At 45.7% G+C, this 27,179-nt stretch overlaps 1 protein-coding gene and 1 long non-coding RNA gene across 2 annotated transcripts; one reads left to right on the forward strand and one right to left on the reverse strand.

The window, feature by feature from the left end:
* The first annotated feature begins 1,240 nt into the window (after positions 1-1,240).
* On the forward strand, positions 1,241-4,782 carry LOC133768447 (uncharacterized). The gene is made up of 3 exons (XR_009866966.1): positions 1,241-1,327; positions 2,674-2,776; positions 4,693-4,782. It is a non-coding gene; the product is annotated as an uncharacterized LOC133768447 (long non-coding RNA).
* Positions 4,783-10,282: 5,500 nt separating this feature from the next.
* Positions 10,283-26,822, reverse strand: HSP90B1 (heat shock protein 90 beta family member 1). The gene is made up of 18 exons (XM_062203015.1): positions 26,667-26,822; positions 25,962-26,064; positions 25,273-25,414; positions 24,706-24,822; positions 23,024-23,355; positions 19,636-19,747; positions 19,296-19,415; positions 18,478-18,594; positions 16,501-16,638; positions 16,343-16,420; positions 16,166-16,231; positions 14,912-15,181; positions 14,395-14,640; positions 13,861-13,997; positions 11,778-11,856; positions 11,537-11,692; positions 11,027-11,149; positions 10,283-10,573 (listed from the first exon to the last, which is right to left on the reverse strand). The coding sequence occupies exons 1-18, from the start codon at positions 26,713-26,715 to the stop codon at positions 10,544-10,546; spliced, it is 2,415 nt and encodes an 804-aa protein (XP_062058999.1). The 5' UTR covers positions 26,716-26,822; the 3' UTR covers positions 10,283-10,543.
* Positions 26,823-27,179: the final 357 nt, after the last annotated feature.

Genomic DNA, 27,179 nt, shown 5'->3' on the forward strand with positions numbered 1-27,179 from the left:
GACCCAGATGCAGTTCCCGGCTCCTAACACTGGCCTGGCCCAGCCCTGACTTTATAGTCAGTTGGGGTGACCAGCAGGTGGAAGATCAATCTCAAATCACATATACGCACACACGTGAGTGTATCATAATTCAAACTAAACACACAACCTTGATCCTTCAGAATTCAGTGTTACACTACCCTGTTTAATCAAAACCAACCCCCAACCAAAATACAATCTAAAGATGCATGGAGGGGCCCATATGGCATCCCATATGGGCGCAGGTTAGAGTCCCGGCTGCTCCCGGCTAATAGGCCTGGGAAAGCAGCGCAGGGTGGTCCAAGTGCTTGGGTCCCTGCACCCACCTGGGACACCCAGAAGAATCTCCTGGCTTTGACCTGGCCATTGCGCCCATCTAGCCGACGGAAGCCCTCTCTGCCTCTCCCTCTCTGTAACTCTGCTCTTCAAATAAATACTTTTCAAAACGTAAAGATGCGTGGGTTAAACAGTATCTCCAGGTTTCCTCTTTCCCAGGAGCACCGTAGCACAAGGACACAGCTGTCTGAGTGCGGCTCTACGGCAGCCTCAAGGGACACCGGGCACCAGCGCAGTCAGCACTTGGCCCTTCACGCACAAACGCTGTGTGCCAGCCTCCACAAAGCTGGAGATCGCACGCAGTTTTCTTTGTGTGTGCCGGATGCAGTAATCCAGAAAGCACCCCAAGTCTACTTCTAACGGGGGAATAAAGCGAGCTATGAGGACAGCAACTAGCAGTACGGAGCCCAGGCTCCCGGCCCTGCCCCACTTCCGCCCTGGTCACGTGTCCGCGCCGGCCGGCAGTGCCTCTGCTTTCCCCCTCCGGCTGCGCCCCCAGCCCCTGCACTTTCGGTCCGCCTGGGCTCCAGGGCGCACTTCCGCCCGCCTTCGGCCCCGTTGCCCCGCGCCTGTGCACTCGGTGGTACGCTCGCCCCCGGGGCGGGTCTGGAGGACGAGGTGGGGGCGGTACGGAGTGCAGTTCCTGCCTTCCCAGGAGCTGTGGGTCAGGCTCCTCGAGAGCTGCTGTCGAGTCCCGCCGGCCCGGCGCCGCACGCTGACGAAGGGCTGGAGTCCGGCTCTAGTCTCGGAGGGCCTTCGTCCCCTCAGCCGCCTCGCGTGCGGTCCGAGGAAGCCCGGCGTGGCCATTCCGCGCCGGGGACCTTCTAACGCCGCCTCCTTTCCCTCCCGGCCCAGGCTGCCCACCATGCCCGCGGGCGTGTCCTGGCCCACCTACCTGAAAATGTTCGCGGCCAGCCTCTTGGCCATGTGCGCGGGAGCCGAAGTGGTGCACAGGTACTACCGGCCGGACCTGGTGAGTGCCCGAGCGAACCGGCTGCCCCGCGTCCTCCCAGCAGCCAGAGGGCTCTTAGAGGACATTGGGGTCACAGCGCTTTGCATGTGGAGCCGGGCGTGTGCGGGCGCACCTGCTCCGGCCCCGCTGACCACCGCCCGGCCCCGCCGGCTCCCGCGCTGTTTCTCAAGCCCGTCACACCTCCCTCCACTTCGGCGCCGTGCTCTCCCTTCTTGTTGGCGCCTGCCTTTCACATCTTGGCTTGGTTTCCTTCTTCAAAACTTCAGGTCTTGCTCACATGTCCCCTGCAGCCACGAGGTTCCTTTGTCCAGGTCCCGAAGACCCACCCTCGGCTGGTCCGACTCAGTCCTTTCTTTCCATAGAGCACTTGCCACGTGCGATTTTATTCCTTTGCTTGCTCTGCCAGAGCGTAAGCTCCGTGCGGAGACTGTGTCTCATGGGGTCGCTGTTGTAGCTCCTAAAAAGGAGCTTGGGATGGAGGGGATGCTCAGTACCTATTGAATGAAGAGTGAGGGAATACAGGCGTTTAAAGGAAGGAGAAATTTTTGGGGAATGATGGGCTTGGGGAGGTGGGGATGAGAAAGAAGGGCGCGGGTCATTGCAAGAATGCGCTGGTGTTGCCCTGTAGCCATGAATGGAGTGGTTTGGGGCACCGTGTAGGGGGCAGTCGCTTGTGCTTAGACCCTGCCTGGACAGTAGTCATTAGGTTTCTGGTTCGAGTTCCTGGTCACTACAGTTTTGGAGGTGTTTATCTCTGTTTTCAGACGAGGAAACTGAGGCAGGTTCAGAAGAGCATAGGCCATTCCCCAACGCCACACAGCTCAATGAGGCATTGATTTAAGGATCTGAACCCAAGCTTTCTGTTTAGTGTTGCCTTTCTGTTTCCCTTAATAAAATACGACCACACCCCTGTAAACATTAGAAATGGAGATCCTCCACTCGCAACTCCCTTTCTCCAGGCCCCCCCACATCGATTGGGTGGTGTGTATCGTTTGATTTTTTAGTCATTGAATGCTTGTGTACACACAATTTGTAAATGGGAGTTCATATGCACATTTTTCTGCAGTTTTTTGGTAATGTCTACATGAATAGACATTTGTATATTTGCATTCTTTCTAATCATTGTATCAAGTGTGTGTGTATTTAAAGATTTATTTATTTGAAAGACAGAGAGAGGGAGAGGGAGAGCGAGAGTGAGCTTCCATCTACTAGTTCAGTCCCCAAATGGCTTCAGTGGATGGTGATGGGCCAGGTCGAAGCTGGGAGCTTGGACCTCCATCCAGGTCTCCTACTTACATGGGTGGCAGGGGCCTAAGTGCTTGGGTTGTCTTCTGCTACCTTCCTAGGCACTTTAGCAGGGAGCTGGATCAGAAGTGGAGCAGCTGGGACTCAAAGCGTTGCACATATGGAATGCCAACACCCGCTGTGCCACAACACTGGCCCTTACATGTATGTTTCAAATATTACTTGGTCAATGTCTTTTTTAAAAAATAATTTTATTTAAAAGGCAAAGTGACACAGAAACAGAGAAAGAGATCTTCCATTCACTTGTTCGCTTCTCAATGGCCTCAACAGCTGGGGCTGGGGCAGGCTGAAGTCAGGAGCCTGGAACACCATCTGGGTCTCCCACATGGATACAGGAGCCCAAGCCCTTGGGCCATCTTCCGCTGCTTTCCCAGGTACATTAGCAGGGAGCCGGGTCAGAAGTAGGGCAGCTGAAACTTCAACTGATGCTCTGATACGGGATGCTGGCGTCACAGGTGGTAGCTTAAGGTGCACCACAACGCAGGCTGCACTGATCAGTCTCTCTCTCTTTTTAAAAAAAATTTATTTATTTGAAAGTCAGAGTTACACAGAGAGAGGAGAGGCAGAGAGAGAGAGAGAGAGAGAGAGAGAGGGGTAGATCTTCCATCCAATGGTTCACTCCCCAGATGGCCACAATGGCCAGAGCTGCACCGATCCGAAGCAAGGAGCCAGGGGCTTCTTCCAGGTCTCCTATGCGGGTGCAGGGGCCCAAGGACTTGGGCCATCCTCCACTGCTTTCCCAGGCCATAGCAGAGAGCTGGATCTGAAGTGGAGCAGCCAGGACTCGAACTGGTGCCCATATGGGATGCTGGCGCTTCAGGCCAGGGCGTTAACCCACTGCGCTACAGCGCCAGCCCCTGATCACTTTCTTGAAGCAGGGAATTTATTTATTTATTTATTTGCTCACTCCTTCATATGTTGCACATAACAGTACTTAGTATTTTTGAATAAATTAATGGATTTTTGTTTGTTTGTTTAGAGTTAAGCCAGTGAGAGAGAGAGACAGAGAGAAAGGTCTTCCTTCCATTGGTTCTCCACCCAAATGGCTGCTATGGCCGGAGCTATGCCGATCTGAAGCCAGGAGCCAGGTGCTTCTTCCTGGTTTCCCACATGGGTACAGGGGCCCAAGCACTTGGGCATCCTCCACTGCCCTCCCGGGCCACAGCAGAGAGCTGGACTGGAAGGAGGAGCAACTGGGACTAGAACCCAGCGCCCATATGGGATGCTGGCACTGCAGGTGGAGGATTAACCAAGTGAGCCACAGCTTCGGCCCCTAATGAATTCTTAAGATCTATTTTCTGTGCTGGGCACAGGGAGAATCGGTAAATACCTAGGGGCTTCAAAATGTTTATGGAAAATGGAATTAGAAAGATTATTTTAGTGTAAAAACAAAACATAACAAAAAAGGAAAGCTAGTGCTGGCATTGTGGTACAGTAGGTTAAGCAGTCACTTGTGATGTTGGCTTCCCATATTTGAGTACCATTTTGAATTCTGCTCCACTTCCAATCCAGCTTCCTGCTAATGTGCTTTGGAGGGCAGGGGAAGATGGCCCAAGTCCTTGATCCCTGCCACTTATGTGAGAGACCAGGTGAAGTTCTAGGCTCCTGGCTTCAGTCTGGACCAGTCCTAGCTATTGTGGCCCTTTGGGAAGCGAGTCAGTGGATGGAAGATTGCTGTGCCATTTCAGATAAATAAATCTTAAAAACAAATTGAAATCCACGCATAGTTATTCATAATGTGCATCTTACACAAACTTTTTGAAGAGCCCTTGTAGTTTAGCAGTGCATTTTCACCTGCAGTAAGTTTTACTCAAATTCTCGAGTCTCATTGATAATGATGTGTGTGAGTCCTGTAGTCCTTAATGACAGTGCCAGGATGATAGAATCATATAAATAACAGCGTTAGAAAGGGACTTGGGTCAACCAGAGGTTTTGTAAGAGTTATCACTGGGCAGCAAGCAGTTCTTCTTTACTCTTTGGCTTAAAGTCTTCTAATCACAGTGAATTATCATATGAGAACACTAGCATCTGTTTTTTGTTTTTGTTTTTTGTTTTTGTAGACAATACCTGAAATCCCACCGAAGCGTGGAGAACTCAGAACGGAGCTTTTGGGTCTGAAAGAGAGACAACATAAACCTCAGACTTCTCAGCAGTAAAAACGTCAACTCTGCCAAGAGTTCTGTGAATAACTGTCTCTTATATGTGTATTTTAATATGGAGTCAACTACTTTTTTAAAAAAAGATTTATTTATTTATTTGAAAAGCAGAGTTGCAGAGAGGCAGAGAGAGAGAGAACGAGAGAGCGAGTGAGGTCTTCCATCCGCTGGTTCACTCCCCAGATGACCACAATGGCCGAAGCTGCACCGATCTGAAGCCAGGAGCCAGGAGCTTCTTCTGGGTCTCCCACACAGGTGCAGGAACCCAAGGACTTGGGCCATCTTCTACTGCTTTCCCAAGCCATAAAACTGCTTTTTTTTTGAGCCGCCGTCCAATGCTAACTGCAAGAGAAGGTGCTTTGTAGATATTAACTGATACATGGAAATTTAATTGTAACTCACCAGTAATTCTTGTAAACTGTCCAAGTGCTTCTTGTCAGCCTCTTGAATGAGGTCTGGAAGATACTTAATCTTGAACACCATGATGTTATAATTCTGAATGAGTTTGATTACAATGGCAAATGGGGATTATAAATTAAGTATAATAAAAGTAATATTGACAATGAATGCTAATGGTGTGACATTAATATTTCACTAAATATTATAAAGTATTTATATATAACAAAAGTATAACCTTTGTAACTGGGTCTTTTACAAGTTCTCTACCAATTCTGAGAAATCCCTGAAATCCAAAAAAACAAATTAAGATTGGCATTTAATGTTTCCTGTAAAGTATGTTTTAGTAACTGAATGTCTTTATTGGGCACTGTGGTAAGTTGAATTGTATCTCCTAGAAAGCTGTTGAAACCCTAACCTCCAGCACTTGGGGATGTGACCTCATTTGGAAATAGAGCCTTTGCAAACGACCCTGAGTTAAGATGAGGTGAGTAGGATGGACCCTAATCCAAAATGGATCGGCTTTGTTCCAAGAGGACAATGCCGCCATGTTTGCACAGAGGCAGAGGCCAGTCACGCAGCTAACGCAGGAACACCCAGGGTTGAGCACCACCGCTGGAACACCCAGGGTTGAGCACCACCGCTGCGAGTGAGCACGGCCCTGCTGATTCCCGGACTTCACTCTCCTAGCCTTAGGAACAGAGAGGAGCAATCGCTGTGTTTTAAGCCGCCTGGCTTCAACAGCCCTAGGAAACGAAATCCAACATTTCAACCCTTTCTGACTCTGCATTCAGGACAAAAGTAAGTTATAGACGAGTTGGGTTTCTGCTCAGGGCAGGACTATCTCAGAATTCTGCTTTCTTAAAGATAATGTTGAGGGCTCTTTCCTCGCTGGTTAGCAGGTAGCTCCATGATGGGGGTTTGTGACCTGTGTTGAGATCTTAACTATTAAATCCTCAAGTGCACGTGAAACTTGTTTCATTTTCTATAGTTAGTGCTTTTTAGTTTAACAAGGCAACTGAATGAATTGGTTTATTTCCAGCCCTAAATGTAAGATCTTTGATTTTATTTTCTGCCACCATGCCACTTGGTGCTTTACTGGTAGCTTTCAGTACCAAAGGACTTCCGATTCTGTCAGTGACAGATGAGTGGGAGCTGACCCTAGTGAGAGGCCCGAGATTTTGAAGTAGAAGATGGTTTTGAGACTGCTGTTTGCTGCTGTTTTACTTATGTGAACTTGACTACTATTTTCTTGGAAAAAAAAATTATATGCTTTGCAAATGGTGAAGCTTGCTGCACCTGCCAATTGCAAGAAGCTTGAGACTGGAAGTCTTGACCTGTTGAAATTACAGGACTTAGAAAATGGCTTCCAAAGGATTAGTAACTCAAATCTAGGTGCGCAACTTCCTCGGTTGGAACTCAGGGAGGAAACCCTGTGGACGCAATGTTGGTGAACTCTGATCATGCATTTGAAGATAGTATTGAGGAGCCCCTCAGCACTTTGCAGAACAAAGGCCCAGCATCGCTCACTTTTGCATGAAGAAAGGACCTGCCCCTCCTGGCCAGTTAGTGCACAAGGGATGACCCTCGTCTCCAGTGAGTGCAGTGAACTGTACTGCAGAAGCACCTCCCTTACCTTCTGTTTACAGGAACAGAGTAAATGATCCAAGGAAGAGTCGTGACTAGAACCCTACTCTCCTACAAGACAGGACTTCATGATGGTGAACAATTTTTGTAACGTAAAAATCCACCTAAAGTAAAAATGCCATCTTTATTTTAGTAAGTGCTGGTCTAAGTGATTTTCACCAAGATACATATTTTCTTCCTTTGTTGAAGTTGACCTCTGTGTGGAAAACGTACACTGTGGTGGGTGTAGAAATGCTCCATCCAGATTCCCCAAGGAGAGACGGGTGACTGCAGCACCAAGAGTGTTGTGAGGGAATGCCTTCACCAAGGACTGCCCCAGGCAGAACGGCCTTGCTCAAAACCAGGTCTCCTGAAGAGCCCTGTGTCCAGTGACGGAGGTGGAGGCAGAGTGGCGTGGCCATTTCAGCACCCCATGGGCTCTGTTTTGGTTCCACATCTCCCCTTGGGGTTTACCGAGGTGGTCTTTGGGCCTACGTTGCTGCTCAACTTCTCACTGTGCTCCATCTCACTTGCTTTCCTGCTACAAATGCTGCTGCAAGGGCTCTCGTTAATAAGCATCCTGTGTGTTGAACTCCATCTCAGTGCTTCCTGGAGAACCACCAAGTCATGTTCATCAAAAATTAAAGTAGTACTAGATTATTCTTAGGTCTGTTGCAACCTGTGTGGCAATTTAATTAGGCCAGTTAAACAAGGTGTTGTGCAAGAGACATGTTAAGAGCTGCAAGTTTTTATTAAAAATGGAGGGAGCAGGATGTTTTTGGTTTCTCGCTGGGAACAGTAGAAAATTAGAATTTGTTACTATTCTTTTTTTTTGTTTTTTTTTAATTTTTGACAGGCAGAGTGGACAGTAGAGGGAGATAGAGAGAAAGGTCTTCCTTTTTGCCATTGGTTCACCCTCCAATGGCTGCCGCGGTAGGCGCGCTGCGGCCGGCGCACGAGCTGTTCCGATGGCAGGAGCCAGGTGCTTCTCATGGTCTCCCATGGGGTGCAGGGCCCAAGGACCCGGGCCATCCTCCACTGCACTCCCTGGCCACAGCAGAGAGCTGGCCTGGAAGAGGGGCAACCGGGACAGGATCGGTGCCCCGACCGGGACTAGAACCCGGTGTCCCGGCGCCGCAAGGCGGAGGATTAGCCTGTTGAGCCATGGCGCCGGCTTACTAGAGGATTCTGAGGAGCAAGTGTCGATGTCACTACTTGAATATATGACATCACAAGAATATTCACTAAAAATAACTCAGTGGCCAAGAAATGGAAACATTACAACTGACAGTTAATATAGCACTGTCGGAAGCTATTCTGTTGTAGCGGGCTTCCCAAGACTGGGCTGCCATTTTGTTTCCCATAAGAGGAAAAGCAGCAGGGCAGTTTTAAAAGATACACAAAGTAAGGAATTTGGTAATGTCAAAGTGCAGACTAATGCTAGAAAAACACCTTAAGGTGGAGGGAAAAAGAATGAAACCAAGAGAACTACAACAAGCACTGAAAGGGGTACTAGATTGTTACTCTGTAAGCTGAAACCGTGCACTGTAACTACCTGAATGAGGTTGTTGCAGAATTTCTAATATACATGTTGTTTGAGGATGCAACTGAGTAACACGTTCTCCAAAGATGGAAAAAAAAGTCCCACCATTCCACAGGGTTGTAAGATTGACTATGAGATTAGGGACATCGTTTTCTCACAAATGACAGCTTCATCTAGTCTTCACTCAGTGGTTATTGTTCTCTCTGTAGGATGGTGGGTGATTTTAAAGGTAACCTTAATTTTGTAATGTTTAGATTTACACACAAATTGCAAAAATAGCTGAAAACTATACTGAAAAACATTTGCACTGTTTCTATACCAAGGGTACTTCAGAAGTTTGTAGAAACTATTAGGAAAAAACTGCATAGATTTCCATTTTTTTGTATTTCAGCTCTTTTCTGTGAACTTTTGGGAGTATCCCTGTATACATCAAAGTTAAGAGACAATATTGCTATGCTGCTGTTAACTACTGTATTTGGATTTCACCTGTTTTTCCATTTATCCCCTCTTCTATTCCAGGATACAGCACTGCCTTTAGTTATAGTATATCCTTGATCTCCTCCAGTCTGTGAATCTTAGCATTTTCCATGACTTTGAAACCTACTAACATAGCTTTTACGTTCTACACCTGTTTGATAATTGTCTTTTGGTGCTGAGGTTATGGGTGTTGGGGAGAACTCCAGAGGAGAAATGCCCTTCTCACCACCTCCTGTTGTGGGACATGTGGCATCACTACAGACAGTGGCACCGCTTGGTGGGGCAGTGTGTGCCGGGTTTCTCCTGTTCCTCCTTTTCCATACTGTTCTTTAGCAGGCCATCACTGAACCTAGCACACACTCAAAACTGAAGGGAATATTAAGATCCACTTCCTTGCAAAGTGCATAACCTACATGGATTTCAGGATTCTGTAATAAATATGATCTTCACCCTATAGATGTTAAAAAAGATTTTCAACTAAAATCCCTAATTTTTGAGACAGAGTTCATGCTCCCAGCTGAGGCTGGAGGCAGGAGCTGGCTATCCAGGTGGCAGGAATGCAGGTGTTTGAGCCTGTCCCCACCACCTCCCAGGGTGTGCCACTGACAGCAAGTTGTAAAGGAAGACAGAGTTGAGAATTAAGCCAGGTTTGTTTAAGATTTATTTTTTAGAGAGGGAGAGATCTTCCATCCACTGGTTTATTCGCCAAATGACCACAACAGCCCGGGGCCAGGCCAGGCCAAAGCTGGAGCCAGGAGCTTCTTCCAGGCCTCCCAGATGAGTTCCAGGGCTCGAGCACTTGGGCCATCTTTCACCCAAGTGCATTAGATGGAAGCTGGATTGGAAGTTGAGTAGCTGAGACTCAAACCAGTGCCTATATGGGATCCCAGCACGGCAGATGGCAGCTTAACCTGCTGCGCTACCAGGTATTCTGCTGAACCCAGGTATTCTGATAGAAACCTAGAAGACACTACATCCCCTAACTCAAACTTTTAACAACAACAAAACTTTTCTCCAACAGACAAAATCACTTTTGTAAGAAGAATCCCAGTTCATTTTGAAAACAATTTTTATTTGAAAGGCATAGTAGCAGGGAGGGAGAGACAAACACAGCAAGATCTTCCATCTAATGGTTCCATTTCCCAAATGGTCACAAGAGCCAGAGCTGGGCCTGATGAAGCGAGGAGTCAGGAACTCCATCTGGGTGTTCCAGATTAGTGGCAGGGGCCATCATCTGCTGCCTTCCCAGGGCAATAGCAGGAAACTGGGTAGGAAGCCGAGCAGCTGGGACTCAAACCAGCATTCTGATTTGGGATGCTCTTATAGACCAAGTGGCAGCCTAATCTATTGTGCCCCAGTGCAAGTCCAAGTTGTCATGATTTAAAGAAAGTCAGCCAAGTAATAGACAATTGTCATACTATATATTATAAACCATAAAAATTAGACACTGGGTATTTGGGATCTTTTTTATTTTTTTACACATGACAAGATTTTACACCAAGAAGTCAGTTAAATAGTACAAATTTACATTCATGAGGAATGTTAAAAAAAATTCAACTAAAAAACCCACTTTTTCCTGTGACCCAAAATCCCGACATTTTACAGTGCAGGGGAGAAGGGAGTTGGGGGAGCATCTAAAACAAGTCTCTCCCAAAAGAAAGGACTTAAATTTCACATTCCTTCTCCACACAGGATCCAAATGGTGAGTATAACTTACAATTCATCTTTTTCAGCTGTTGATTTCTGTGAAAACAGAAACCAGAGAATGTTAAAAGCTAGCAGAAAAAACTGCGGCTTATAGAATGTTCATGTATGTACAAAACCAAAGGGCCCAGTCTGTTTGCAAAATTTCAGCTGTGGGCCTGAATTCAAGTTTAGAACTCACTAGCAAGATTAATGGCCTCTGAACACAACCAACAAATATAATGAACCTAATGTTGCTAGGTAGTAAGGCAGAATACTTTTAAGTAGCAAGGAGTAGCTAAGGAAAATTCTTTTTAAAAACATCTCAAGAATGGTTGGCTAAAATAAAGTGAAATTAAACACTTGACATAAAACAGTATTTTGCTAAAAGTTCAGAATTGATATTGGATACCTGCCTTCAGACAGTTATTTTAAGACTTGATCTGACTTCTGTAAGCAACACAGTGCTAACTGTAAGAACTACAAAGCCAGTGCCGTCTTGCTCCGACATACCTTTTCTGGTTCCTGTTCCTCTTCATCTGTGCCTACATCCATTTCTTCTTCTTCATCTTGCTCAGTGTCTTCTGTGGTGTCTTCTGTGGTGTCTTCAGGTTCTTCCTCAGGTTCTTCTTCCACCTAAGAAGAGCACATTTACAAGCCCATCAATGCCTTGGATCTGTCTGCGCTTTGCTTACTGTGTGAAAGCTCACGAGTGAGATCCTGTTTATCCAGAACCAGAGCGCAAATCTCACTGAGAGTTAACAGTCAAGCTAATGAAGCGAGGCAGGTGAAAAGAAAATACAGAAGGGGAATTCCTCTCTAGTTTCTAGTGCAGTGTCTGTCACTCTGGTGATGCAAACATTCAATCAACTGTTTTAGAAAGTGGAGATTAGATGGACGTCTAAGTTCTATCACTTAATCATGAGCGGCTGCCTCAGGAAGGAAGAGGAGGAGGAAGGAAAGGAAAGCAGGGAGGATAGAGACCAGCCAGTCAGCAAGTGTGCAAAGGCTGGAGGCACAAACCTTTGCATCAGGGTCAATGTTCAAACTGAGGCGAAGCATTCTTTCTATTCTATCTCCATATGCTTTAGTGTCCGGTAAAAGATATCCTGACCGAAGTGTCGCTGTTTCAAACAAAACCACAGCAAGATCCATAACAGTCTTGTCATCTTCATCTTCCTGAAACGGCAGAAGCGTCACTTGATTAATATTAAAATGTACAAAGTGTTCAAATTAAAAGAACAAGTAACAGGATGGTCAATACCTTGATTCGTCGAAGCATGTCTCTGATCAGTGGATGTCTGGGATTGATTTCAAATGTCTTCTTTTGACTGGCATAATAACTGTTAAGTGAGAAAAATCAACATTAATGAAGCCTATCTAATTTTAGGGTTCATACATTCCACTTATCCTTTCATAATTACAGAGAATCTCTTGAAAAAAAAATCCAGAAGTTTGTGTATTGCTCCCCTTTAAAGGGAAGCAGGTGTGATCAGATGCCATCCGTCCCTACCTGGTACACCTGCATCCACACATGGCTTATTAGAGGACTTCATCTGTCATCTGGACTCCTGACAAGAGCAATGTCTCCTTTTGACTACCAGTGAATAGATACATTAAGCGCTCAAATGTTTACTGAATGGTGGTCATTTATCAATCACTTAATGAAATAGGTAGGTAAGTTTTAGATGGCAACCATCAAGTGACAACATTCACAAGTTAGAATTTTAGCAACTTATATACCATACATTGGTGATTATGTTATCATTTATATAGTCAGGCACAGCACAGCAGCATCTCACAGTGAACTTGTCTAACAACTCGTTACTCAACATAAATCCCTGCTAAGTGACATGTGAATGTGTGTGAACATGTACATATATACAGTTTTGGAATCTTGACAACAAAGCACAGTACACTTGTGAGAAATGGCTTTAAAAAGAATCGTTAAACTAGTCCTTGGGGGAAAAATGATGATGACTAGGTAGCTAATGAAGATTTTCCAGATGGCAGAAAGCAGCAGGAAAGAGGTCATTTTGGAGGCCATTGCTATGACAGTAAAATACAAACCTGAACCATCACATTTCCTGAAAATCAGAGTACCAACGACTCACTACACTGCTAGTATTTGGTCCTTTGAGTTCAAATATAAGGGAGCTTCAGAAACTATTCAAGGAAAATGTAGTTATGATCAAGATTGTATCATTTAAAAGGCAGAGAGAGACAAAAGACAGCTCTTTCATCTGCTAGCTCACTGCCCAAGTGCCTGCAGCAGCAAGGGCTGGACCAGGCTAAAGATGGGAGCCTGGAAATCTAGGTCTCCTACATGAATGGCAGGAACCCAAACACTTGTGCCATTACCAGCTGCCTCCCTGGGTGCCTATTAGCAGGAAGCTGGATTGAGAAGTGGAGCTAGAATTTGAACCCAAGTACTCTGATGTAGGATGTGGACATCCCAAAGCTCTGTCTTAACCACCAAGTAAAATACCAAACTCTCTAGAGGCTGGCACTGTGCTGCAATAAGTTCATCTGCCTGCGGCACTAGCATCCCATAGGGGCGTTGGTTCTAGTCCTGGCCGCTCCTCTTCTGATGCAGCTCTCTGCTATGGCCTGGGAAAGTAGAAGATGGCCCAAGTGCTTGGGCCCCTGCATCTGCATGGGAGACCCAAAGGAGCTCCTGGCTCCTGATCGGCCCAGCTCTGGCTGTTGTGGCCATTTGGGGAGTGAACCAGTGGATCGAAGACCTTTCTCTCAGTCTCTCCCTCTGTCGGTAACCCTACCTGTCAAATAAAATCTTAGAAAAACTTGAGCCATCACTGCTGCCTGTCAGGGTCTGCGTTAGCAGGAAGCTGCAGTTAGAACAGAGGTGGGAATCAAACCCAGGTTCTATGAGGTGGGGTGTGGATGTCTTAACTGTGAGGCTAAATGCCTGCTACTGCATTCATTGCCTTTTATTTTCAAGTTTCCCAGGAGTTGTTTAATGCCCCCTCATTTGCTCATTTGTAGTCCTTGACCCTTTTATTTGGTAGGACATACTGTTTGGGTTTCTGTAACTTAATGTACCAAAGGCATACGTCAGGTGGCTGCAGAGCACAATTTATAGAGGCCCTACCTGAGAACTGTTATTATCGTTAACCATTAACATTTGTTAAAAATGTGAAGCCCAGGCCAAGCATATAGTCTAATACAAAAGTAACTATGTTAATAGTTTAAGAAAATTTCCGTCTGAATATAAAACAATAAAATCATGAGTCAAAGACTGACCAATCTAACATAAGAATCCCTTTGTTTTGTAAACTTTGGTAGAGAACAAGTGGTAGACACCCCCCACCCCCGCCGATGCTTACTTTGTAGAGATGTCCTTGCCCGTTTGGTAGGCCTGGGCTTTCATGATTCTCTCCATGTTGCCAGACCATCCGTACTGGCTGGCCACCAGAGCACATGGAGACTCTGTCAGGCGCTGAGACACCACAGCCTTTTCAATCTTAGGACAAGAAACCAAACATTAGACATCAACAGGTAAGGTCATTCTATCACTGTTCTTGGACTTTGTAAGACTTCACAGGATGGGTCATAAACGGAGCTTTCGTTTACGAATTCTTAGGAGATACTATCATTTAGTAATCTGAATTCTTTCATCAGAAATACTTAAAACATCAACTTTTAAAAACAAAATTTAACACGTAAAAACTTTTATAAAAGCAGTATGATACCATAGAAAATATTAAGTTCCTCCTCTCAATAATTACATTATTAAATGTTGTTCTTCCCCATTTTTAAAGGTTACAAAGAAACTAGCTGCAGCTCTGTTTGTGGACAGAACAATTTTTCTTTCTCATAGGCGCTAACATTTTCACACTGAGTCAATTCCAGGGAAATACCTTGTCCTTGAGGGCTTTGTCTTTCATCCAGTTGAGCAGAGGCTCAAATTCTTTCTCGGTTGCTTCACGGCTCTCCTTAGTTTTCTCACTTTCATCAAACTTCACCCCTTCCTTGGCCACATTCTGGAACCGTTTCCCATCAAACTCAGGAAGGGCCTGAATGCAGTATTCATCCACAGGTTCTGTGAGGTAAATGACTTCATAGCCCTTCTTCAGAAGCCGCTCAACAAATGGAGACGATTCGGCCTACAAGACGAAGGGAAGTGACACATTTACAAGTCTGGCTATGGCTATGGCGTGCTCTCTCATCCCATTAGTTGGGTGTATCTGGTATTAACTCTGCCTTACATGTGAAGAACTGCATGGCAGAGCACGTCACTTTCCATTAGTGACTGTCCAGGCTTTGTAATGACCCCAGTTACACAAATGCTAACTTTTCCTTCCTTTCTCCCCTCAAGAGTTGGCTAGAAATCCTTAGCTGCCTATCACGGTCCCTCAACACTGAAGTTCACCTTACCTCTTTTCTGCTGGCCCCAGCCATGAAGTAGATTTTGTCCTGTTTTTCCTTCATTCTTTCCACATACTGGTCTAGACTAGTAATGTCAGTTGGGTGGTGGGAAGACTGGAATCGAAGCAGTTTAGCAAGACGTGTTCGGTTGGAGTGATCCTCAATCACACCAAGCTTGATGTTGGTACCGAATTCTTTCCAGAAAGTATCATTGTATTTCTCATCAGCAATCTTCTTGATCATGTCCAGAGTTTTACGGACAAGCTTCTTCCTAATCACCTAAACAAAATTAAATAATCTCCCATTAGAGAAGTTCATGTAGAACTTCTGAAAATGTGAGGTACCAGGGGAGTTGTGACCCACGATACAAAGACAGGGAATTGTCATTGCCACTTTATCAAGGGGCAGGTAACGGGGAAAACACTGTGTTGACTGCGCTGAAACTGCCAGTGGCAACAGTCACAAGATGGCCTGAACTCTACAGTCTAACTTTAAAATTCAATCTCTTTCTAGGATCTTTCAAATTTACAAACCCAAGAATCTTTTTTTTTTTTTTTTTTTTTTTAATTGACAGGCAGAGTGGACAGTGAGAGAGAGAGACAGAGAGAAAGGTCTTCCTTTTGCCGTTGGTTCACCCTCCAATGGCCGCTGCGGTAGGTGCGCTGCGGCCGGCGCACCACGCTGATCCGATGGCAGGAGCCAGGTGCTTCTCCTGGTCTCCCATGGGGTGCAGGACCCAAGCACTTGGGCCATCCTCCACTGCACTCCCTGGCCACAGCAGAGAGCTGGCCTAGAAGAGGGGCAACCGGGACAGGATCGGTGCCCCGACCGGGACTAGAACCCGGTGTGCCGGCGCCGCAAGGCGGAGGATTAGCCTAGTGAGCCACGGCGCCGGCTAAACCCAAGAATCTTGTACTCATGGAGGGACGGTTGGGATTGGGGAAGGAGGTTTAAGGAAAGATTTAACAAATGAACAGCTTATGGGGTAAAGCCTGTAAGATAAGACATTAACCGTGGACCAGAGAGTGGGTGTACTTGGCGACTCACTGGATGATTCTTTTAACTCCTCTGTGTTTGCTATTTTATTCAATGTTGGAGAAGGAAGGAAGGAAACAGATTTTCAAGACCTGATAATCCAAGTGAAAGGAACTTCCTCAACTCACAAGTTAGAACCAGACTCAAAATCTGGTTATTCTACTCACGGTGTCTTGTTCTGAACCTACCAACAGCTGTGGCCAGTTCCTTTGCATAGACAGCGCTCACCTTAAGCAGTTTATGCTGCTGGAGGGTCTCACGGGAAACATTCAAGGGGAGGTCGTCCGAGTCCACCTTCAGATGGCAAAGAAAGGTCACTGAGCAATGAGAACAGCAAAGCCAAACAACCCCAATCCTGCCAGCACCCCAGGCCAATACCCCTTCATCCCATCTCCAGATACTTACAACACCCTTGACAAAATTCAGGTACTTAGGCATCATGTCATGGAAGTCATCTGTGATGAACACCCGGCGTACGTAGAGCTAGGGAGAGGCCACATGAATGTCACCTTCTGGAAACTGTTTTCAAATTTTAAATTCACGAGATGCTACTTAAGACTCACCTTAATGTAATCACTCTTCTTAGATCCATATTCATCAAACAGACCACGTGGAGCAGAGGTAGGTACAAATAAAATGGATTTAAAGGTAACTTCTCCTTCAGCAGTGAAGTGGATATAGGCCATGGGGTCATCACTTTCCTATGAAAAGTTCATCTCTTAGTCATTCAAAAGGCACAGGAAAAACCATGCAAAGGCAAAGCACTATACACATTCAGCTTGGTGTTTAATGAACAAAGAGTGGGGATGCTATCCTGGAGAAGCAAGATCACAATTCCAACTGGCTGGATGACTGGCTTTGATGACTGTCACAAACATGACTCTAGTGTCTAAACTCGGGGAAGGCTGGACTAGTGACTTGTCTGCTAGCTTCCACAAGTGTGAAAGAACATGACATGACAGAAAAACCATCACCCCGTCTAAACAGAAATCATGCCTAACCCTTCCCGAGTGCACTCGAGGAAGGACAGAGTTCTCCCATGCAGTTTAGTATCTAGCAGTGAATCTAAAGAGGTGTGTGAAGGCATAAAATCAGAAACACCCTCTATCTGCTTTATCCATTACTGGACCCACATGTGGCTATTGAGCACTTGAAACGTGGCTAGTGTGAATTGAGACTGTAAAATACATTTTGAAGACATAATACAGCTGCTGTACCTCAGAGTTTATAAACACTGACATTAGAGTTCATGGAAATTAACATGGAGACGGAACAAGGGAGGCTCTCAGAAGACATGGAATAAAGAACAAACATACTCTGCATCTATGAAGTTTCATTTAGCTATGTGAAATCTATTGTAACATTCTGTTCTTTGTGTAAAATGTTATGTGGGGGAGACATTAGCCTGAAGTAATATCAGTGCTAGTTTTAGATGAAAAGTCACAAGAAGAGATCAGTAAGAGAAAACAGACAAGCAAACAGATTGAGCAACTATTCCTAGGCCTATAATCTCACAATGTTTGATGCTGTAAGCAAGCTCTTTAAAAATGACATTAAAAGCCATTTGATAATGTGATTTCATGTTTTACGGGTTTTGTGGTAGAAATCAAAGTTTAACACTAATGTAGGTGGTACTTAATCTTGTTAACACAGACCCTTTGACAATCTGAGCCCATGGAGTTCTTCTCAGAATAATTTAAGTGTTATCAAATACACAGGATTAAAAAGGAAACTGTTTGCACTTGAGCCATCAGCTGCTGCCTCCCAAGCTGTATATTAGCAGGAAGCTGGGATTGAGTGGAGCCAGGCAACTCCAAAATGCAGTGTGAGGTTCCCAAGTTGTGTCTTCACCCCTGCATCAAACACCTGTGTAGCACCTTGATTTTGAGGTAGAGAGAAGTATTAAAATTCAGTGTAAGTAAAAATGACGTTTTAGAAACCAATTACTCTGAGACTGTCTCTAGTGACAAACTAACCTCAAAGGCTCATGTAAAATTTAAATGTAATTTTAATTATGATTAAGTTGGTAAAGTATGATTCAGGACTACGTCATCTGTGGTCCTAATGGACCTGCTCTTGGGACGGCATTGTGGTGTAGTGGATTAAAGCTGCCATCTCATATGGGTGCTGGTTTGAGTTCCAGCTGCCCCACTTCTGATCCAGAACTCCCTGCTATGGTCTGAGAAAAGCAGCTGAAGACAGCCCAAGTGTTTGAGGCCCTGCACCCACGTGGGAGACACAGAGGAAGCTCCTAGCTTTAGACAGGCCCAGTTCTGGCCATTTTGGCCATTTGGGAAGTGAACCAGCAGATGGAAGATCCCTAACTCTGCCTTTCAAATAAATGAAATAAATATTAAAAAAGAAAAAAAGTAGACCTATTCTAGTTGGCCTAAAGGTCTCCTATTGAATCTTCTGATTGGGTAAAATGGGGACAGACCACCTCATTCAAGGTTGTATACTATATTCAACTAAACCAACACAGTGATTATTTTGCCTACTCATTAATAACCTGAAGCTAGGGAATTTTAAATAATATTTACCTTTGAAAATGATTTGTAGAAAGCTTTGTACTCATCTTCTTCTACTTCTTTCGATGGTCTCTGCCATATTGGTTTGATATCATTCATAAGTTCCCAATCCCAGACTGTTTTCTCAACCTGAAGTTACAGTATTTGATTAGCCTCTTAGCAATCGTCAATGGTTATTCTAGCATGAACCACAGCTTAAGCAAATTTCAAAAGACTATGTAATGTACCAAAGGTATTGGTTATCTAGAATGGCTCCTACCTATTGGATCAAAAACTTAAATAAATTTATTTCCCCAACATTTAAGGCCAATAATAGAAAAAGGAAGCTGGCTAACATAGCTAATGAAAAGCCAATTAATGAGTTAGGTTAGGATGTTGTTTCTTGAAAATATTTGTTTTGAGGTTATAGAGAAACACCTATTATATATTCCTTTTAAATGACTTTAAATTGTTTCATAAACATTTCTCAACAATCAGCACCAGTACCTACTCTGCTACCTGAATAAGCCAGAGAACTATTTTTATAGTTAATCCCACAAGTAAAAGGACAAAAGATTCAGAAAGTTTTTTAGGAATTTTAAAATTCAGAACATACTAGCCACTGGTCCTAGGCAATATATACAGAAGTCAGAAAATGCTTCATAAACATGATCTGTTTGCTGCCTGAATGGAGGACAGCATACAAATAAAGGTGGCCATGGTTCTAAAAGCTGGGCCACCTGGCAAAAGGGACTTTAAGAACTGAAGCTCATATCCAATCATGTGTGCATTTAGGTTTTCCTCTACCTATTCTAAACGACATTCTAAGCAGGGAGATGAGCCAGATTTACTTTTTTAGTTTTGGGTTTCTTTTCTTCTTCTTCTTCTTCCACTGCAGCTTCATCATCCGATTCTTCTTTTTCTTCTTTTGCTGCCTCCTCTTCTTCCACGGGCTCCTCGACTGTTTCCGTCTATTACAGGAAGTAGAATTACAGTTAAGCTCTTGTTTAATAATTTCTGGCTTTGTCTATGGGATATGAAACAACACTTGAAAAATAACAAAAAGGTCTTTGGAAGGAAAACCCTGAAAGGATCCTTATTAACTCAAAGAGCCACATTTAACCTTCATTTAGTGTTAAACATTTAAAATTTACATGTACTACTGTACACACATTATCAATATGGATTTACCTTGCTGCTCCACACGTAAATAGGGAAGTTTATGAACTGTGAGTATTTCTTGACAAGATTTTTAATTGTATCCAATTCAAGGTAATCAGATGCTTCTTCTTTTAAGACAAGGCTGCAACAGGAAAATAAGATGGTTGGAAATACTCAAAGTTTAGATGATCTGATTAGAAATTCATCAAAGTATCTTGATGATGATGATGGTAACAATCAACTGTTCTGTGTAATTCAGGATGGCTCCATTATTGATGTTAAGAACTGCCTCACCAGTGAGGGTTTGTGAGCGAAATATCTTGCCTTTCAGGGCATGGGTAAAGGGAAGACCCTCCTGCATTCCCTCAGTGGAGAACATCCTTAACTTCAAGTAAAAATGAAAATGTTTCCAACCTTCTGAGTAGACAGGATTTTCACTTCTCAAGGTGAGACACTGAAACATTCTGACGAAAAATGGAATTATTTCAACTCTCACAGCTATTATTTTAAAAGTAACAATTATTGTAGGGACCTATTTCTAATTACTAAGAACAGATTCCCTAAAAAATTAATAAAAACTAAGCTGAATGGTTGTTTCTCTACCATCCAAAAAATGGTAGCCATCAGTCACATGTGACTCGGAGTAAAACTTACAAGCTCAGTTTCATAGTTGCACAGCCACAGGCGGCCACACTGGAGTGTGTAGGTATGGAACACTGCTACTCCGGCATAGAGTTCTACTGGGCAAAGCTCGTTTTGATCATTTCCACATTGGCAATTGTAGCACTGCTTATTCTTCCTTCTTACTGCTGCTTCTACAAACCTGTCCTCCATCCATCAAAAACAAAGAAAAACCACTGCACACTCTCAGGCACAGGTGGCCCTATCTTATCTTGATGTCTGTGCTCTCAGTCAACATGGGAGGTGAGACAGCCACTGTTCTCTTCTGTCGCAAAGGTATATAGTATAGTGGTACACAGGATATGGTGAGGACACAGCCTAGTGAGATGACTGGGTCTCTGGTCTCAGAGCATACAGAAGTCCTAGTGGTAGGGGATTCTTGAGGGGTTCAGTTTTAGTTGCTGGTTTAAACACCTTAGGTAGAGGTATTGGCAATTAGATGCATGAGCAGATGCATGAGCCCTGATGTGAGATCTAGGCAAAGGGTAAACAAATTGTAGCTGGCACCCTAGTTTCACTGGGGTGCATACTCATGTATCATCTATGGCTATTTTCAAGCTGATACAGCAGAGCTGTAACACGTGACAGCCTATAGGCTCATGAGCTTAAAATCAAGAAGAAACCCATTGGGTTTACCACCAAGATTTGCTGCCTTTTTTTTTTTTTTGACAGGCAGAGTTATAGACAGTGAGAGAGACAGAAAGAAAGGTCTTCCCTCCGTTGGTTCACTCCCCAAATGGCCCCACGGCCGGTGCTGCGCCAGCCAGAAGCCAGGAGCCAGGTGTTTCTTCCTGGTCTCCCATGCAGGTGCAGGGCCCAAGCACTTGGACCATCCTCCACTGCCCTCCTGGGCCACAGCAGACTGGAAGAAGAGCAACTGGGACTAGAACCCAGCGCCCATATGGGATGCCAGCACTGCAGGCGGAGGATTAGCCAAGTGAGCCACGGCGCCGGCCCCTTGCTGCTTATTTCAATGGAAAGGTGGTTAACGTCACCATAAACTGAAGATGAAGTAGCAGGTTCAGCATCAGCAGACACAACCGCTGGGATCAGCAATGTTCTGCTGTAGCTGCTGTGTACCCTGCATTCAGAATGATCAGACCTAAAATGGTTGTATCTTACTGACATGCTGTTTTCTTGTCATTATCCCCAAACAATACAATGACAACTGACAGAGGATTCACACTGAATCAGGTATTCTAAGTAACCTAGAGATGATCTGATGTATATAGAATGTTAAGTGCACAGTTCACCACTTCACATGAGGGACTGTACATCTGCACATGTTGGTATTGGCTCTGTGTATGGAAGACCCACTTTATCCTTTTTCAAGCAGCTCAAATGTACATGGGGGTAGGGAGTGTACCTGCCTTCCTCTCCTCCCCTACAAACACTTGAACATTAACACATTAATAGGGAAGAATGAGGTGTACAGAAAGGTTTAAAATGGGGAAGGAAAGAAGAGGGATTTTCAAAAAGTATTTGGAGAATGTATTATGCATGGGTTTCCAAATTTTTTGCAACACAATGAACTTAATGTTTAATGTCACTGTCTCCAACTTTCTGAAGTACTGTGGAATCTGTCAGTCAAGTGCTGGGTTCTGGGGATGGAACTGCCAACAAAATGTTTGCCCTCCTGAGGTTTACAGCCAGAGAGCCTGGGGCAACACTTCCTGGGATAGATCATTTTCTACCTCTCCACAGCAGTGAAGCAGCGATCTTCCTCACAAGGTCTTAAACACAGAGAACACTGGGGCTTCACTCTTAGTGATATCTCCTAAAGGCGTCTGGACATGTGGAGATGGGTACAAACACTGGGAAAGACAACTGGGTAACAAGAGATTAGCAAAACATTAACATGTGGTTCAATGCTATGTGGTAGGTTGAAGAAAACTGTTCAAAATGATAGGCATATATTTTCCTATTGAGGACTTAAACTCCTAACATTGAGAAAAAATTTAAAATTGAATTCAGAGGAAAAGAATTAAGGCTGTCTGCATGTTCTCTTATTAACCCAGCATGACTGGCCAGTCAACTAACCTCTAAAATGCAATTTCGTCTCCAAATTCTGGGGGGATTAAAAGAAAAAAAAAAAAAAAAAAAAAAAAAAAAAAAAGCCACCCTGTATACTTCAGTGCTCCAAGTACCAGAAACTACTGTGAGGAATAAGATCTATACAGTTTGCCTCAGCTACACAAACACGAATTATCAGCTTAAAATAAATTGTAACTGGCTTCAACCAAAGACATTTTCTTCCAAAGACCTTTCGTAACTTCCATTCAGCCCCCTTCATTTCTACCTTGAACAGTTTCAACTCAGAGTCTCCTCTCTCTGGTCCCACCTCCCTCTACCCTCCTTCAGAAATCTTTTAGAAGTTGATCAGAAATAACCACCACCCACGAGAGAATTCCTTCCATTCTGTCAACATGCTGAATCTCCATGCCTTTATCCATGATGCTCCACAGCCTAAACTCCTTTTTGTATCCTGGAAAACTGATCAAGCCATCTTTCCTCTGTGAGGCTTCCAATTTGCCCTTTCCCCTAAGATAACTCGTATTTCCTACTTTACCCCTAGGCCTACGGCAACAGTACTTCCTCCAGTGACAACATTTGAGTGCTCATTTTATAGGCAAGGAAATCAAAGCCCATAATTTATCATTTTCTCAGAGAACCAGAACTGGAGAATCCGGATCCTCCTTTTATCCATTAATTCTAATTAGAGACCAGTAATACTCACGTAATTGTCGTTCCCCGTCCGAGAGTGTTTCCTCTTGGGTCAGCAATTACAGAAAATTCATTGGAGTCGGACTCCCAGATGTGCTGGGTATCGTTGTTGTGTTTGGATGTGACTATAACCTTGTCTGCTACAAGGAAGGCAGAATAGAAACCAACACCAAACTGGCCGATCAGTTCGGAAGTTGACTGGCCATCTTCTTGTGCCTCAGTCATTTTGTTTAAAAACTCGCTCGTGCCGGACTTGGCTATGGTACCAAGGTTTTTAACCAACTCTTCTCTAGTCATTCCCACACCAGTGTCCGTGACATGCAGCAGGTTCTTCTCCTTGTCGCACTGAAAGCAAGGCAAGACCAGAGTTGCACATAATGTGATACCAACACTGAGCCAGGCACTGACACGTATCAGCTTTGGGTCACCTCTATTCCAATGTGGACAACAAAACTATTTTCCTACATAGTGTTTAGTATTTTTACTTTTCCAGAATGTACACAGCTTAAAGTACAACCATCTTTCTTTACAGAGTACATTTAAAAGCTCAGTGTATTTGAATGACTATCAGTATAAAATGGAAAGAGACTGAAATGTCAAAGTTGTAAAGAAAACGATTGTTAAAAAAATGTGGTTTTTTTTTTTGGCTAGAACACAAAAGGACTTTACACTTGAATGAATGCTGGATCTGGAATTTGTGGTGCTCATGCATGTCCACTATTCCTTTTTTTCTGCCTTCCAGGAACACAGTAGGGTTGTACTTCCTCTATTCTTGGGTGGGAGAAGCCAGGTGATTAGTTTAGGACTTGAGTTGAAAGTGCCAGCCAGGAGTGCAGCTCTCAGACTCAGCCTGGACTAAACTGGTGTAGAGACCCTCTGAGCTCCCTGCACCACGGCAACTGGCAATACTCCAGATGGCTGCTCAGCCAGCCTGCGTCCCGGTGTGAGAATGAGGGCGAGCAAAGGCCACAGGCAGCCTGCGGACTGATGACCGAAGCCAGGGGGTGGCAAAATTTCTGTCAAGGGCCGGACTGTAAATATTTTAGGCTATCTGAGTCATATGATCTCAGTCACAATAACTCAACTCTGCCCCTGCAGCACAAGCAGTCATAAATAATACACGAAAAATGGGCAGTGGGTAGGTATTTGCCCTAGCAGTTAAGATGTCCATGTCCTGTGTGCAGAGCCTAGGTTTGGTACTTGGCTCTGCCCTGACTCCACTTTCTGCTAATCCAGACTTTGGGAGGTGGAGGTGATGGCTCAAGTGATGGGGTTCCTGCTACCCACGTGGGAGACCTGAATTGAGTTCCTGGCTTTTGGGTTTAGCACCTGGTCTGGCCTTGGGACCACTATGGGTACTTGGGGAGTGAATCAGCAAAAGGTCTATTTCTCTCTGATGAAAACAAAAACAAAACAAAACAAAAACCCCTACCTTAAAAAAAAAAAAAAAAAAGAGCATGGCTGTGCTCCAATAAAATTTAATTTCTAAAAATTTGGCAAAGTCACATTCGGTTCAAAGGTCATAGGTCACTGACTCCTGAGGTAAGCCACTGAGACTTGGGGGTCACTTGTAAATTTGGCAAAGTCACCTTTGGTCCAAAGGTCATACACCGACTCCTGAGGTAAGCTACTGAGACTTGGGGTTCACTAGTTAGTGCAGCATACATTGAATGATGAAAAAACTCTTGTACTTACCTTAATTTTGACTGTTAGTTCCTCATTTCCAGAAAGAGCTTGTTCATCAGTCAGTGATATTAGCCTGATCTTATCTAAAGCATCGGAAGCATTTGAAATCAGTTCTCTCAGGAAAATCTAAATGGAAGGCAGATTTGATAGTTAAATTAGATACATACGACACTGAATTTAATGTCGACTCTTCCTGTCTCCTCTGTACCCTGAAAAAGCACTCTTTAAGGACAAAGTCTTCTTAGGGTGGCTCTGCTCACTGGTACAAGGAGGAATAGCTCCTAGACACGGGACTGTTACAACTATAAGGATACCTGGACTGCAAGGAGAATGAAACACTACCCTGATTTTCTAGTAGGAAGCCCATGAAGCTTAGCAGACGTTCAGCAGGCCATGGCCCTGCTTGCAGGGTAGAGGACAAAGGGGAAACGTCTAACAGTTGTCCTGGCTGCACAGGTTGGTATTTCAGTTTCACTGTTGACCTGCGATTACTATTTCTTAAATGTATTTAACTGCGGAAGTAAACAAGTATGCCAATATACAAAACAAAGTATCACCCTAAGCCAGGCTGCTTACCTCTTTATTTTTATACAATGAATTGATGATAAGTTTCATCATCCTGTTCACTTCAGCCTGGAAAGCAAACTTTTCAGATTTCTCTCTAAGTTCTCGTATTTGCGATGCATTGAGTCCATCCAACTGAATGGCTTCTTCCTCTCTAAGGAAATCAGGTAAGCAAATACGGCATGCTTAGTACCTTAAAAAACACAGCCTCCGTGCTGACAGCTCAAGTGGCCCCTGAAGACTGTCCTGAGGGTTAGACGGGTAAATGGAAGCCTTCCAAGACGACCACCAAGGAACCAGCTCCTCTGCTCCAGAGGGTCACGCCGAAATTCTTAAATTGCCCAACTTGACCAAGGAGCACAGTCATACCCATACCCACACTGCTCCACGGTAAAGACTCCACCGACAGAAACCCGTCAGAAAACCAGTCAGTGCACGCACTCGGCGAGTACAAACCCCACTGCGAGTCTTCTCTCAGGCCTTACAAGGCTCAAGGTGCCAGCACTCTGCACAGCAAGTCAGCAAAAACAGTTTCCAGAGGAATTCACCCAAAGCTCAAGTTAAGGGACTCTTAGCTCATGCGCTGCACCTCGCTCCTAACACTCCCCTGACCAATGTTTAAGCATCTGAAGGCTGAGCATTCGTTTTAGTGGGGATCGCTGGAGAAACCGACAGGCAGCTGGAGCCCGCCCAGCACGAACCTCTGTACGACCTCGTCGTCCGTCCTCGACCCCTCCCTGCTCTTCCCCAGATCCTCTTCCACGGTGCCGTCCACGTCCACCTCGTCGTCGGCCCGGGCCGAGCCTGGGGGACAGCGAACACGGTCACACAGGGCAAGGGCAGGGATTGCGAAACACGAGGGAGGGGCGGGCCTTGCGCGGCGCCCCCACGGAGCCCCCGCGACTCGCGTGGCCCAGGGCCCCCGCCACACGTGCTGCGCGCCGCCGCGCGGGGCTCCCACGCCGACCAGAGCCAAAACCCCGGCCTGCCCTGGCCCGGGTCACAACACGAACCAGGTTCGGGCAGCCTCCGGCGAGGGGGCTTGAAATCGGGCCTGGGCCCGCCCCCGCCGCCCCCGCCGCCCCCGCCGACCCCGGCGTCTAAGAACGGAAGCGCGCGCGACCGAAGACCGGGCGGGGCGGGGGCTCCCCCGGCTGTGGCTGCGGACCAGAGCCGTCCGGGAGGGCCGCGGGGCGCCAACCCACGAGGGCTGCGGGGGAGTTAAGCGACTCCGTCCTTTCTTTTCTTCCCAGAGCAGCTAGAGCGCCATCGCAGTCTCTTTCGAGGAAAGACGATGGCCCCGCTGGCCCGCCGCGGGCCCCGGGCCTCCTCCCCAACGCCCCCAGAACCTTCGAGAAGCGGCCGCGCTGGGGGGGGGGGGGTGTCCGGGCTCCAGGATCACTCACCGAAGGTCAGCAGGACGCAGCAGAGGCCCAGCACCCACAGGGCCCTCATGGCGCGCGGCCGGCGGGTATCAGGTCCCTTGTGATCGCAGGAGCCGCCTCCACCCCTCCACCCCGGGCTCCGAGCCTCACACCTCAGGCCGCGCGGTCCGCCCACTACACCGCAAGCAGGTCAGGCCGCTTTTCACCCCCACTGCCCGCGGGCGGGGGACGGGAAACACGAATCCACCAATCGCACCGCACCACGCACCCCCGGTACCCAATGGGGACTCGCGGGGGGGACCACAGTCCGCCAATAGGAGCTGTCCAGGTGCGGTGCCCGCTGCCCGAAGCGTGGCTCCCTCCGATTGGACATGGGTACCAGCTTTTGTCCAATCACATACCTCCGCGGGCCCCTCGCACGCGGAACCGCCCCTTTGCCTGGGAAGCCTTGGCATCTAGAGGAAATCGGCCAATGAACGTAAGCTCCACAGACCTCCGTCCTTTTTTGAGAGGTCGCGGACGAAACACTTCCGG

Source organism: Lepus europaeus, chromosome 10 (assembly GCF_033115175.1).
Source record: "Lepus europaeus isolate LE1 chromosome 10, mLepTim1.pri, whole genome shotgun sequence".
NCBI classification, from domain to species: domain Eukaryota; kingdom Metazoa; phylum Chordata; class Mammalia; order Lagomorpha; family Leporidae; genus Lepus; species Lepus europaeus.

Coding starts and splice junctions, on each gene's coding strand:
- HSP90B1 (XM_062203015.1), bottom strand. CDS start 26,715: ATGAGGGCCCTGTGGGTGCTGGGCCTCTGCTGCGTCCTGCTGACCTTC. Junction 13,998..14,394: donor ACAAAGCCCTCAAGGACAAG/GTATTTCCCTGG, acceptor TCTTGTCCTAAG/ATTGAAAAGGCTGTGGTGTC. Junction 11,693..11,777: donor ACATGCTTCGACGAATCAAG/GTATTGACCATC, acceptor CTGCCGTTTCAG/GAAGATGAAGATGACAAGAC.